The 14,528-nt window shown below is 52.2% G+C and overlaps 1 protein-coding gene across 2 annotated transcripts in view; it reads right to left on the bottom strand.

Moving 5' to 3' along the window:
* UNC45A (unc-45 myosin chaperone A) overlaps positions 1-14,528 on the bottom strand; it is a 20,305-nt gene extending 5,777 nt beyond the window's left edge. Inside the window, exons 1-14 of one of the 2 annotated variants that reach the window (XM_026448701.2) lie at positions 14,316-14,528; positions 13,491-13,921; positions 13,161-13,322; positions 12,887-12,923; positions 12,410-12,585; positions 9,070-9,162; positions 8,414-8,581; positions 6,215-6,383; positions 5,744-5,914; positions 3,889-4,060; positions 2,054-2,354; positions 1,078-1,172; positions 683-824; positions 171-311 (exon numbers count right to left, since the gene is read on the bottom strand). In XM_026448701.2, coding sequence (XP_026304486.1) covers positions 171-311; positions 683-824; positions 1,078-1,172; positions 2,054-2,354; positions 3,889-4,060; positions 5,744-5,914; positions 6,215-6,383; positions 8,414-8,581; positions 9,070-9,162; positions 12,410-12,585; positions 12,887-12,923; positions 13,161-13,322; positions 13,491-13,541 — 1,878 coding nt within the window. In that variant the 5' untranslated portion in view covers positions 13,542-13,921; positions 14,316-14,528. The remainder of the gene's footprint in view (positions 1-170; positions 312-682; positions 825-1,077; positions 1,173-2,053; positions 2,355-3,888; positions 4,061-5,743; positions 5,915-6,214; positions 6,384-8,413; positions 8,582-9,069; positions 9,163-12,409; positions 12,586-12,886; positions 12,924-13,160; positions 13,323-13,490; positions 13,922-14,315) is intronic. The other variant, XM_023195357.2, reaches the window with a different exon arrangement.

Here is a 14,528-nt window from a genome sequence, read left to right as displayed (position 1 = left end):
GGAGGTTGCAGTGAGCCAAGATTGCGCCACTGCACTCCAGCCTGGGCGACAGAGCAAGACTCTGTCTCAAAAAAAAAAAAAAAAAAAAAAGAGGTTGTTCTGCTGTGGATACCCTGGGTTAGCTGGTCCCCATGGTGGGGAACCCTCCAGCCCCTCTGGCGGCCCCTCACCTTGGGGTGCTGCTCGGGCACGTGCTGCTTGGCATACTTGGCGAGCTCCACCATCTTGGGGTCAGGCTCCTCATAGTCGTAGCTGTTGGTGCAGTTCACCAGTGCCGAGGCCACCGCAAAGAGCACTGACCTCTCCTCAGACTGCCAGGACAGAGAGGCATTCACATGGGCATCCCGGGACAGAGCAGCACTCAGATAAATGCTATCCAGGCCCAGGCTCCCAGTTCCACCCTCAGCTGGGACCCTTGGGTACAGGATGAATTCAGGAAGCTCCCCAGGCCCCAGATTTTGGGAGCTTACAAACTTGACCTCCCCAGCTCCTCCAAGAAGAACGTCCTTGCTAACACCACTGGTGCTGGCCAACGTGCCCACACTACACAGAGAAGCCACTCAGTCACCAGCCCTCCTCTCTGGGGTCAAAAGACCCCATTGGCCAAGCCCTGCCAAGAAAGCCTGATAAGCTCTAATCGTAGACAGTGTCCCCAGGCTGACAGCAGGAACCACAGAGCTACCCTGCTGAGCTGGAACAGAGCCTTCAGAGCAGCCGCATCCTCCACAAACTCTTCCTTCACGTCAGCATCAAAGGTCAGGTAAGCCAGGCCCTCCACTGCCCAGCGCCGAGTGCCTGCATCGATCTGGTCATTGCACAGCCACCTGGGGACATGCAGGATAGTGGGCAACCCTCAGGATTGGGGGTAGGGAGGAGCACACCAAGGGCAAGGGGGAAAAACCAAGGGTTTGGGCATCCCCTCAATGTATAGAAGCAGTTCATGTACCAGGATCCAGACTGCAGCCCCTGCCTGAGCCAGAGAGCAGGACAGGGAGGAGGCCTCAACTCCCACCCAGACCCTCGTGTCTTAAGATCTATCCCACAGGTGGGGGACCACAGCAAGACCAGACGACTCACTTTCGACACTGCTTAGCCAGTTTGAGAGTGGAGCCTTCAGCAAACTGCTTCATGCTGAAGTCAGTCCCTCCAGCCGAACCAAGCTTACAGAGTCCCTGGAGGAAGAGGGCAAGACCAGTTGGCCTCTGGGGAAGGAGGCAGGAGCTGAGCTCCTCCACACCTGGCTTGGACTCCCTCCCTGGCACTCTGCCATGGCCCGCTGGAGGCTACACAAATCAGCACCCTCTCCCTCCAGACCACCACCTAGAGCATGTGGCAGCAAAATCAGCTAGTGGGTGGCCGCATGACATAGCATCTGCAGACACTGACGTGCTGGCCACTGGACCGTCATGGGCCCAACCCCTTCCCAGGCCACACTGAGAATGGCTCTGTTTCCTTCCACGTCGCACAAAGAAGCCCTCTGCAGGTGGAGTGGAGAGGCGTGTGGGGAGAGGACAGGTGCTTCAGCCACAGCCAAAATCCTTATGGGATGGAGAAATCCAGGACTGAGTGCCCCACGGAGGAAGACCAGCTTCCACACGGTGCACAGCCACAACAGGCTCATGGAGGGCCAGGTAGTCCCCAAACCCCCAAACCACCAGCTCCCGGGAACGCTGCATGACCCCTGTAGGCCCAGCCTTAAGCCCTGTGGTGGGAGGAGCCATGCCCACATCTCTGGCCACAACAAGGCCCAGAATCTCATTCATTCATTCATTGATTCATTCATTTTAGAGAGGGTCTTGCTCTGTTGCCCAGGCAGAAGTGCAGTGACATGGGTGGCTCACTACAGCCTCAACCTCCTGAGCTCAAGTCCTCCTGTCTCAACCTCCCATGTAGCTGGACCTACAGGCATGCACTACCAAGTCTGGCTAATTTTTTCAGAATTACAATATTGCTTATTTTCATCTAGAGTGTGCTGGGACCGCACCCTGCAATACCAGCTGGACCAGGACCCCTGCCTGGCTGCCTGCCCACCCACCCAGGCCCACCGTCTCACCACCAGCGCCCGGATGCGGATGCTGTCCTTCTCACTGCGCTTATATAGGTCCTTCAGCAGTGAGACACCATTGGCAGTGATGAATGAGGCCCGCTTAGCCTTGCCGGCTGCGTGGATCAGAGCCTCCACGGCCACCAGCTGCTCCTCCTCCTGCTCAGAGGCACACAGAGCAATCACACTCTCCATGACACCGCTCAGCTCCAAGGCCCGGTTGCCAGCGTCACACGGGCCCTGCAGGAGGCAGGACACCGTCTGGATGGCCCGTAGCTTCCCGGCCAGCCCTTGGCCCTCAAACCAGCTCCTGAGGGGCACAGGGTGACAGCTGTCACACCAAGGCCAACATAAAGGGACTCTTCTTTCCTCCCTTCCCCTCCACTGGCCAGGCACCTGCACTACTTGGGCAGAAACAGCAGGAAAGTTGCCAATGGGAGGACTAGGACGTTTCCACCTAGACAATAGTGGCTGATTTTCTTCATTGACACTTTCACTCGAGCCTTCCCTGACATAGTATCTAACACAGGTTACTCCCACATCACCATTGATGTCCTTCCTGGACTTAAGCTCTGAAATGATTCTGCTTATTTCATAATTTATCATCAGTTTTCTCCCCAACAGCTGTAAGTTCCTTTGATTTTTTTTTTTTTTTTTGAGACAGAGTCTCACTCTGTCCCCAAGGCTGGCGTGCAATGGTGTGATCTTGGCTCACTGCAACCTCCACCTCCTGGGTTCAAGCGATTCTCCTGCTTCAGCCTCCCAAGTAGCTAGGATTACAGGCATCCACCACCACGCCTGGCTAATTTTTTTTATTTTTAGTACAGATGGGGTTTCACCATGTTGGCCAGGTTGGTCTCGAACTCCTGACCTCAGGTGATCCACCTGCCTCCACCTCCCAAAGTGCTGGGATTACAGGTGTGAGCCACCCCACCCAGCCTATAATCTCGTTTAAGAATAAGGACTGTTGCCCAGGCGTAGTGGCTCACGCTTGTAATCCCGGCACTTTAGGAGACCAAGGCAGGCAGATCACCTCAGGTGTGAGGTCAGAGTTCGAGACCAGCCTGGCCAACATGGTGAAACCCCATCTCTACTAAAAATACAAAAATTAGCCGGGCGTGGTGGTGAGCACCTATAATCCCAGCTACTTGGGAAGCTGAGGCAGGAGAATTGCTTGAACCTGGGAGGGTGGAGGTTGCAATGAGCCAAGATCATACCATTGCATTCCAGCCTGGGCAACAAGAGCAAAACTCCATCTCAAAAAAAAAAAAAAAATCCCCAGCACTTTGGGAGGCCAAGGCAGGCAGATCACCTAAGGTCAGGAATTGGAGACCAGCCTGACCAACATGGAGAAACCCCGTCTCTACTAAAACTACAAAATTAGCTGGGTGTGGTGGCGCATGCCTGTACTCCCAGCTACTCAGGAGGCTGAGACAGGAGAATCGCTTGAACCCTGGGAGGCGGAGGCTGCGGTGACCCGAGATCGTGCCATTGCACTCCAGCCTGGGCAACAAGAGTGAAACTCCGTCTCAAAAAAAATAATAAGGACTGTCATGTTTCACCTGTGTGGGAATAGATGTGTAGGAAGTGCTTGGTAAACCCAGTACGTGCTTGATGGCATTTGCTGCATTACTGGAACATTGATTTGAGAAAGAACCTCCCTGGGGAGGCCACTTTGGAGCAGGAAGTGGGCCTTGGGGCCACTTTCCCTTCGTCCAGCCCCCAACTAGTCCTCCCTAAGACTACTCTTCATGCTGGAAACCTTTCATTTCTGCCCCTGCTCAAGGAGTCAGAACTTTTTTGCTGGAATCCCTGGCAAGAGGAGGTGAAACAGACTTCCTTACTTGATGTAGTTTTCACAGAGTCGGTGGAAATTCTCCCTCTCTGCATCACACTTGAGGTCATCAAAGAGCTTGCTGAGGAGAATGGAGGCGCTCATGCGGCTGTTCGCGGTCACTGCAAGCTCCCCAGGAGGGTCCTGTAGAGAGCCCCCAACTTCCAAAATCTTTTTCAGACCTGAAAAGACACCCCATTTAGAAATTAGAACACTAGTTCCAACCCCTACAAGTAAAAGGAAGAGGCTTCCTAGGAGATGCGGAGAAAAGCAAGACAAGAAAGCTACAGAGTTCTGACAACTGCGTCCAGGCCAGCCCAGAGAATCTGCTTAGCTGATCTGCTACCTAAGGGAGGCAGCTATAAGATCGGAAAGGACCTCAGAAGTGAGGCCTGCATGCCAACCCTTCCCCTGGGGCCAAATGCTCTGGAGCTTTGAGGTTCCTCATCTGTAAAACTAAGGGGAAAGGAATATCCACACCTCATAGGATCATTGTGAAAGGCCCTGCTCATGCAGGGCCTTTGCAGAGCTTTTCTTATTTATCTTTTTTTTTTTCTTTTTTTTGAGACAGTCTCGCCCTGTTGCCCAGGCTAGAGTGCAATGGTGCGATCTCGGTTCACTGCAACCTCCGCCTCCTGGGTTCAAGCGATTCTCCTGCTTCAGCCTCCAGAGTAGCTGGGATTACAGGTGCATGCCACCACGCCCGGCTAATTTTTTGTATCTTTTAGTAGAGATAGGGTTTCACCATGTTGGCCAGGCTGGTCTCAAACTCCTGATCTCATGGTCCGCCCGCCTCGGCCTTCCAAAGTGCTGGGATTATAGGCACAAAGCACCACACCCAGCTCTTATTTATCTTTTAGGGGAAAAGAGAGATGAATTGATATATCTACCTTTATTTTTTCCTCTGAGTATGTAAGTAATACGTGTTCACTAAAAAAAAAAAAAAAAAAAACAGGGGCTGGGTGCAACGGCTCATGACTGTAATCGCAACACTTTGGGACACCAAGGTGGGTGGATTTTTTGAGGTCAGGAGTTCGAGACCAGCCTGGCCAACATGGTGAGATTCCATCTCTACTAAAAATACAAGAATTAGCCAGGCATACTGATGCGTGCCTGTAATCCCAGCTACTCGGGAGGCTCAGGCAGGAGAATTGCTTGAACCTGGGAAACGGAGGCTGCAGTGAACTGAGATCGTGCCACTGTACTCCAGCCTGGGCGACAGAGTGAGACTCCATCTCAAAACAAAAAAAGATACAGAAAGCTAATCCAGCCTCTCTGCTAACCCACTTGCAGGCCCATTCAATGTGCATGTATCTGCACACACATATGATAGAAGAGTCTAACTTTGAGCCCCCTAAGGGTAGCTCCTGTGTCTAGTAGGTGTTGCAAGAGCTGAATCCCATTGCTCTGGAAGATCTTCTCAGTTCCAGCATCCTCCTGGGCCAAAGGACGCACTTCAGTGCAGACACATGGCTGGAGATAATCACAACTTTTCTTTCTTTCTTTTTTTTTTTTTTTTTGAGACAGGGTCTCCCTCTGTTGCCCAGACTGTACTGCAGTGGTGCAATCATAGCTCACTGAAGCCTTGACCTCCCAGGGTTAAGTAATTCTCCCACCTCAGTCTCTGGAGTAGCTAGGACTGCAGGCGCACAGCACCATGCCCAGCTAATTTTTAAAATTTTTCATAGAGACAGGGTCTCGCTATGTTGCCCAGGCTAATCTCAAACTCCTGGCTTCAAGTGACCCCCTGCCTCCCAAAATGCATCATCCACCATGCCTGGCCCCACTCACAACTTTTCTTATTACTCCTAAGGATAAACAAACTTCAGCTGCCCAAGCAAGTTTTTGTGAACTATATCACCTACCTTGGTCAATGACCCAGAGGGTGAGGCTGTTGTTGGGGTCCTTGAGAGACTTCCGGGGCACTGCTTTAATCAGGAGGGTCAGGGCATTGTCTCGGCCTTGGCCAGAGACCCCCACCTCTGTCAGCAGATCTAAGAGGTTACTGATGAGGACCTTCAGCTCCCGGGCGGGATCTGGCAACAAGAAGATATCAGTGGGCTCCACAGCAGCCCAGCCCTGTTTGACCCTTGAACTTCAACAAACCAGGGAGACACAGGGAAGAGGGGATCCACATCCCAGGCTCCAGACTGAGCTCCAGTTTTGTCCTGAGACCCCTTGGCTGCTGAGAATCTAGTGTAAAATAATGTCACCAAACCGTATTCCAAGCAACCTGAAGCTCCAAGTCTAGTCCCCAAAAAACTGGCCTGGCTGGCTCAGCCCCATCCCTTCCATGACAGTAACGTCCAAAAGACCCCAGACCTGCTTCCACTCACCCACGATGATGGCGCCTTCTTTGCCTTGGAATCCTTTTTTGACACCTTCCTTGAGGGCATCAAACATAACCTGCAGTAGGTGGCAGGCAGCCAGGGACACAGCCTGGTTTTCCACACCCAGGATGGAGACTACTCGCCGAGTTCCCAGTATGCTCAGGGTTGCCACTGTCTGGGGTAGGAGAGGTGGACAGAAGCTTCCAGTTGGTCAAGGACAGCCACAGATATCCCTAACTATAAGTTAGAGAATATGGCCAGAAGAAGAGAATTGGGTGGAAGGCCCAGCTCCAGGTGAAAACAAGACAGAACAGATGGCATGACCCAGGGTAATGGCAGGATAATTTTGTTAGAAAGACTTCCTAAAGGAAACATTCCAGAGCAATGCCCTACTACCTCTCCTTGGCGGCAGAGAAGACACAGTATACTGCGGCCCTGGGAGCAGTTGCTTTAGCACATGTCTCCCCAAGAAAAACACCTAAATCTAGACAAAGCTACCTGACCACAAGGCTTAATGGCCTAGTTCTTCCCCAATCTAAACCCTGAGGTTCTTTCCACACCCTGGGGATGTGGATGTGCACAGAATGGGGCCATGAGACCTCTCCACCCCGTTTCTAAGCTGGAGAACCCTAGAAGACCTGCTTGGTCCACTGAGCCCTGATCCTGACTGCTTCCACTTAGCAGCTGAGTGTCCTTGGCCAAGACTGTGAACTGGGATGGACCAGAAGGCAGGAGGGAACAGAATGCATATGCTTTTACCAATCTTAGCCTTGTGAGACCCAAAATGCAGCCCAAGCTCAGCCTAAAGAGATTTCATTGACTATTTCACAGTTCCACTCCTATCTAGGAATTGTGGGCTCCCCTAAAAGCAACCAAGGGTCTAGTCTTTGGTTCCCTCTCCCCTGGGGCAAGCCAGCTCAGGTAAGAGGGGGACATGGACTTCACCACACTGGCCCAGGAGCAGGACTGTTCTTGCTGAACTGTCCATGCTGGGCCACCACCATCTGTGCTGAGAATCATGTTGGGGCCAAGCCCTACGTGTCTGGTCACTGTCTCAATGGTAAAGAGATGCTGTGGTGGCCAGGCGCAGTGACTCACACCTGCAATCCCAACACTTTGGGAGGCCGAGACAGGCGGATCACAAGGTCAGGAGATCAAAACCATCCTGGCTAACACGGTGAAACCCCGTCTCTACTAAAAATACACAAAAATTAGCTGGACTTGGTGGCGGATGCCTGTAGTCCCAGCTACTCGGGAGGCTGAGGCAGGAGAATGGCGTGAACCCAGAAGGCGGAGCTTGCAATGAGCCGAGATTGTACCACTGCACTCCAGCCTGGGCGACAGAGTGAGCCTCCGTCTCAAAAAAAAAAAAAAAAAAAGATGCTGTGGTGACATCACTGACCACATCACTCACTATGAGGACTCTCTGCTCCAGAGGAAATGACAATTTGATCTTTAGAGCAAGGACAAGTGCCCTTTGCTGGGCAATGAGCTTGCTTGTGCCATACGGACATTGAAGGAGTCAGTGACCAATGTGTTTTTGGGAGTTGGCTGCAGGAAAGCTGGGGCTCACACTTGTAAGCCCCCAACAAAGCAAGTGCTTCGGGTACCCCAGGGCTGTTTTTGCTCTTGCTAGCCCCACTTCATCCTAATTTATGTTGGTCTTTTTCACCCCATTTTTATTTTTTCTCTCTTGTTACACGTATCTCCTTGTACTCTGCCTTAAGTTCTTCTTGTTTGGTTGGTTTTTTTTTTTGAGATAGTCTCGCTCTGTCACCCAGGCTGGAGTGCAGTGGCATGATCTCAGCTCACTGCAACCTCCACCTCCTGAGTTCAAGCAATTCTCATGCCTCAGCCTCCTGAATAGCTGGGATTACAGATGCACGCCACCATGCCTGGCTAATATTTTTATTTTTAGTGGAGATGGGGTTTCTCCATGTCCCCCAGGCTGGTCTTGAACTCCTGACCTCAAGTGATCCACCTGCCTCAGCCTCCCAAAGTGCTGGGATTACAGGTGTGAGGCACCATGACTGGCCTAAGTTCTTTTTAGAATAAGATAAGGGGTAGAGGGTGGGTGGAAGAGTGGATGGATGGATGGATGGGCAGATGGGTGGATGGGCAGATGGGCAGATAGGTGGACGGAGGGATGGATGGACAGACAGACAAAGGGACTGAAGCAGTAACCAGCCTCTCCACTCCACCTACCCGTGACTGATGCTCAGAGCAAATGCCAACCAGCGTACGCAGAGCTGCCAGCATGAGGTCAGTCTCTCCCGTGTCCAGCAGACGTTGCAAGAGCTGAACCCCATTGCTCCGGAAGATCTTCTCTGCTCCAGCATCCTCCCTGGCCAGCACCACCAGGTTCTGAGAAGCCTACGCCAAAGGAAGTACATTAGAATGTTGACACTGCACGTGCCATAGGACACAGCACTGGTGAGCAGGGGCCCCAAGCCCCAGACCTCACTGCTTCCACTTCACAGTTGAGTGATCACGGCCGAAAAATAACCTCTTTGAAGTTTAGCTTCCTGTGTAAGTAGAAGGAAGAGCCTTCTCTCAGAATTGATGGTTAGAGCAAATGAGTCCCCAGCACAGCCTGAGGGGCTGGGACAGTGCCTCAGTTACCTCCGTACACCCAGCTCCTGGCACAGGGCTTGGTCAACAAGGTACTCTGTGAACTCCTTGGCTCACGCTAAAGCCCCAGACCCTCAGACCTCCCATCCAGGCCCCATGAGCCCAGCTGCACAATTGGAGGAGCTGCAGAGCAGGGCAGCAGGGGCTTCTGGGGCCTACATGGGTGAAGGGTACTATGGATGGGTGGCTCTTGTGGGAGCTCACTTACTGACTCAGCCCAGGGCCTATACCTTTTGCTTTTTCTCAGTGCCCTTCTCTTCTGGGTCCAACAGTATTTGAAACATCTGTTCCACTTTGGCATCCGTCGAGGACATGTATCGCACCTAGACAAACCAACAAAGCATGGAAGAAATCATGGCTCTTGGCCAGAGACATCATATTCCCTATTCATTTGTCTCTAGCTCCTCACTCTGGGAGGCACAGTGAAGATGTCTAGGCTCAGGGCTAGCACCTAGCTACCCTGGGCAGGAAGAGACATGCCTGGCAGTGCCTCCTAAATTTCCCGCAGTTGTTTTTCTTTCTGAGCGATTTCCTGCTTGGGCAGCAGGGGAAGTGCCCATGCTGTAGTGCCTTTCGGGAGGGGAGGCATCCTGTCAGCTACAAAGCAACCCACTCACAGTGGTGCCATCTACGTTGTGGCAGTGTGAATGGGCTGCCCACGGCACTGAACTAAGCATTTATAACTCCTGCCAGGGAGCTGGCAGATTGTGAGGTAGTTGCTAACACTTCTTTTAGCTCCAGAAATCTCTTTGGACTGTTTTAAAAACAATCTGAGCTAGGCACAGTGGCTCACGCCTGTAATCCCAAAACTTTGGGAGGCCAAGGCAGGCGGATCACCTGAGGTCAGGAGTTCGAGACTAGCCTGGCCAACATCGTGAAACCCCGTCTCTACTAAAAATACAAAAATTAGCTGGGTGTGGTGGCAGACGCCTGTAATCTCAGCTACTCAGGAGGCTGAAGCAGGAGAATCACTTGAACCTGGGAGGCAGAGGTTGCAGAGAGCAGAGATCCTGCCACTGCTCTCTAGCCTGGGTGACAGGGTGAGACTCTGTCTCAATAATAATAATCTGAATGGGCAAGATCATCCTAGGCCTACCCCCAGCCCCCAGAGTCCTGGGCATAGATGGTGGCATGAGCCTAGCATGTGGGCCACCTGCCTTTCTCTCTCGCATCCATGGCAGCCATGACTAACCAGTCATGGCATGTTCCCCTGCTCAGCTCAGGCAATCTGCTTCCTAATTCTTCTCAACATAGGATTCTGGGCAGCCACTGCCAATCAGAGTTGGCACTGGGAGAGAAAACCTATTTGCTTTCCCAAGTTTCAACATTTCAGTGAGGTGTCTGCCATCATGTTATCTGCTTCCACTGTGTCAGCATTTTAACATCAAATTATCTGGTGAATTTGAGCTTGGTTATAGTTCATAATGGTCTTTAGATTCTTTTCTCCTAATTTAAAAACATATATATTTTATACAACTTCTCTTTATTAAAAAATATGAACAGGTGATGCAGTCTCCTTTGGAAAGTCCTCTCAATCCCATTCCTTTCCCCAGGGGTTGCAATGTTACCATTTTGATGTATATCTTTTAAAATATTTTCCTAGGCCCGGCACGGTGGCTCATGCCTGTAATCCCAGCACTTTGGGAGGCCAAGGCAGGTGGATCATGAGGTCAGGAGATTGAGACCATCCTGGCTGACATGGTGAAACCTCGTCTCTACTAAAAATACAAAAGAATTAGCCGGGCATGGTGGCAGGCGCCTGCAGTCCCAGTTACTCTGGAGGCTGAGGCAGGAGAATGGCGTGAACCCAGGAGGTGGAGCTTACAGTGAGCTGAGATCACGCCACTGCACTCCAACCTGGGCGACAGAGTGAGATTCAGTCTTAAAAAAATAAATAAATAAAGTAAAATATTTTCCTAAAAAAATAAAGAAACAAAAAATGCATATCTGGCCCGGTGCCAAGGCTCATACCTGTAATCCCAGCAAGTTGGGAGGCTGAGGTGGATAGATCCCTTGAGCCCAGGAGCTCAAGACCAGCTACCAGGGCAACACAGTAAAACCCTGTCTCTACCAAAAATATAAAAATTAGGTGAGCGTGATGACACACATTTGTCCCAGCTACTTGGGAGGCTGAGGTAGGAGGATCGCTTGAGCCTGGGAGGCAGAGGTTGTACTCCAGCATGGGTGACAACCCTATCTCAAAATACATAAACAAAAAATAAAAATAAAATTTTAAAAATAAAATATTTTCAGCTGGGCGCAGTGGCTCACACCTGTAATCCCAGCACTTTGGGAGGCCGAGGTGGGCAGATCACGAGGTCAGGGGCTCCAGACCATCCTGGCCAACACAGTGAAACCCTGTCTCTATTAAAAGTACAAAAACTTAGCTGGGCGTGGTGGCACACCCCTGTAGTCCCAGTCCCAGCTACTTGGGGGGCTGAGGCAGAAGAATTGCTTGAACCTGGGAGGCAGAGGTTGCACTGAGCTGAGATCACACCACTGCACTGCAGCCTGGGCAACACAGCAAGACTCCGTTTCAAAAAATAAATAAATACATAAATAAATCAATTAAATATTTTCCTTTGTATTTACATACCCAAGTGTACCCACAGAAAAAATATAGCATTATTTTGCTATGCAGGGGATCATTAACATAAATGATATAATACCATATGTGTTACCATATATTTTTCTTCTTTTCTTTTTTGAAAGAGACAGGGCCTCACTCTGTCAGCCAGGCTGGAGTGCAGTGACACGATGATAGCTCACTGTAACTGCAAAATCCAGGGCTCAAAGGATTCTCCTGCCTCAGCCTCACAAGTAGCTGGGACTACAAGGGTGTGCCAACACACCCAGCTAACTTTTTAAGTTTTGGTAGCAACAGGGTCTCACTATGTTGCCCAGGCTGGTCTCAAACTCCTGGCCTCAAGTGATCGTCCCATCTTGGCCTCCCAAAGCACTGTGATTACAGGCATGAGACAGCATGCCCTGCCTATTTTGCTTTGTTTATTCAACAAGTGTCCCAGAGCTTTCCATTTCAATATGTGTGTGTCTACCCATTCTCAGTAACTATATAAGAGTCTGTAGTGAGGACATTACCCAATTTATTCAGCCATTCCTCTATGGCTGGGCATTTAGGCAAGTTCCAAGCTTTTCTTTCTACAAAAAAGGCTGAAATAAACATACACATGTCTACTTGTGCACATGGGCAAGGTTTCTCTGAGAGAAACAGCAAGAAGTAAACATATGGGATCAAAAGATACGCTCATTTCAAATTTGATATGCTAAAGTACTCTCCAAAAGAGCTGTACCAGCCTCACCACTGATGTGTCTGCCTCTCTCCTTCTCGAAAAGTATACAAACTTTTAAATGTCTGCCAAACAGACCTCCAAATCAACAGTAACACGCTGTCATCTTAATTTGCTTTTCCCTGGCCACAGGCAAGGTTAACCAGAATTCTGTATGTTCACTTGCCATCAGTATCTCTTGTCTGGAGAACTGTGTCTGCACCCCTGGCCCAGATCCCTTCACCACCGGTTAAGCTTCCACCTCTCTGGGTCACTCACATACCTTCTCCTGAATCTGGCCCCCGATGTTCCGCAAGGCCTCCTGGAAAACTTTATTCTTGGGCTCCAAGCTCACACATCTTTGCAGGTCAAGGACAGCCTGGTCCAGGCGGCCCAGCTTCTCTAGGGCTTGGCTCCGCCGGTAGAGTGCTTTGACATCCCCACCATCCTTTTCAATGGCTGAGCACAAACAGGAGCACTGTCAGCACCCATGAGGCCACCATTTCCAGGCAAGAGCAGTAGGGAAAGATCTCCAGGAAAGGCCAGAAGAAGGTAGGGGGACGAATGTGGGGCTCGGTGCTTCAGCCTCAGAAAAGGTGAGGGTAGCTGCAGAAAAGGAAAGGCCCGAGGCAGTGGGAAAGAAAGAAGGCAGACGTGTCTCTGGGGCCAAAGGAGGAGAATGTGATGGTGCAGCGGTCCCAGAGTCCTTGCCCACCACAGAAGCCCTACAGCTCCACACGAGGGTCCACCATTCCCCTACCTTTGGATGCCTCTGTTTCTGCTTTGTCATAATCTTCCTGTAAGAGAAAGACAGGAGCCTGAAAGAATGCTCATCTCCCTTTCGGGGCACTAACCAGGCAGCAGGGGTACTCTCGCTGTCCAAGGTCACCCGATCCCCCTTCACACTGAGGTGCAAAAGACATCTAGCAAGGGGGATGGCCTGGGAGCTTGAATTCCCAGCTGGGGCCCAAGCATCAGCTGAGACGGGCGAACCCGGCCCAGCAGGCGAGGGGAAGAGCGCCAGGCTCCCTCACCAGCTTGAGGTGGCAGGCGGCCCGGTTCCGGTGCAGAATGGCCTGGTCCTGGGGCGTCGCGTCCAGACCCAGGGCCTGAGTGTAGGCCCCCAGGGCGCCCTCGTAGTCTCCACATTTGAACAGCTCGTTGCCCTCTTTCCGCAGCTGCTCCACTGAGCTGGCCTGTAGAGAGAAAGGGGGCGGAAACGTCGGAGGGGGTTCGGGGCAGAGCCCTGGAGCTAAGGGAAGAGGAGAGGAGGGATGGGCACGAGCCTCATGGATGGGGAGAAGGAGGCCGGAGATGGTCAGGGTGGGTGCGAAGGGGTAATGGCGCGGAGATTGGGTACGCACCCCGGAGGTGGCCGGCCGGGGCTCGGGGGTCCCTGGACCACTCACAGTCATCGCGGAGAGGTTGTCCCGTGCCCACGCAGGCGCAGTCTCTGGGGCGGGGCGCGTCTGGCTCCCGACGCTGCCGGGAGCTGCCCCGCCCCACTCTTGCGTCGGAGGTGGAGTCAGAGAGGGGCAGGGCTAAGGAGTTAGAGCGCCCGGGCAGGGGCGGGGCACTCGACTCTGGATCGCAGGTGCAGGCAAGCTCCTGGCGCGCCTAAGCTGTCCCCGCGGAGACCTGCAGGGAGTTCGCGGCGGAGGACCTAGAGGGAGGCCTGCGGTGGCTCCAGCCCCGACCCCGGCCCCGATCGCAGCAGAAGTACACAAGGTCTGCGGTCATCAGGGTCAGAACCAGTAGGCTGTAGAGGCCCAGCACTAGGAGTTGTCCTGGGCCCCTGCGGGAGAGAAAAGAGTATCTGGATCCCGGCCCTGGCCGCGCTCTGGCTGCTGCGCTTTGTGGCAGTACAGAACCCCTGGGAGTCCGGAGAAAGCTCGGGACTCCATCACCAAATAAATGTAGTCTTACATACACACATTTGCATACGAATTTAGGAGCTCATCCTAGAGCCACCCATGGGCAGATTCAGGATGGCTCCCCATTATCCGCTTGCACAGCCCCCTGAACTTCTCCTTTGTAATTGTAATCATGATCTACATGATTTTCCGTTGCGGTCTGTCCCTTTACTAGTCTGTAAGTTACAAGCCTCCCACCCCATAATTTAGGAACAGAGCACCAGATACTGGAACACCCTGTCGATGTTCCAGTGGCTCTGGGGTTGGAGATCTCACCTGAGGATGGGCGGGGGCGGAAGAGCGGACAGGTTGACTTGGTACAGGGCCTCAAATTCAGCCTGGGTGCAGCAGGAGCCCCCTGCAGCCTGCAGGTGGCAGCAGTAGGCTTCCTCTGGAGAATCAGAGAGACGAGGGCAAAAAAGAAACCAGGGTAGTGGTGGCCACTGACATCCCGGGTGGTCTGGCACAAGTGAGGGTGGTGGACCAGAG

Source organism: Piliocolobus tephrosceles, chromosome 6 (genome assembly GCF_002776525.5).
Source record: "Piliocolobus tephrosceles isolate RC106 chromosome 6, ASM277652v3, whole genome shotgun sequence".
NCBI lineage: Eukaryota > Metazoa > Chordata > Mammalia > Primates > Cercopithecidae > Piliocolobus > Piliocolobus tephrosceles.
Note: the sequence above shows the minus strand (reverse complement) of the source record. Positions and strands in the feature narration are given on the sequence as shown.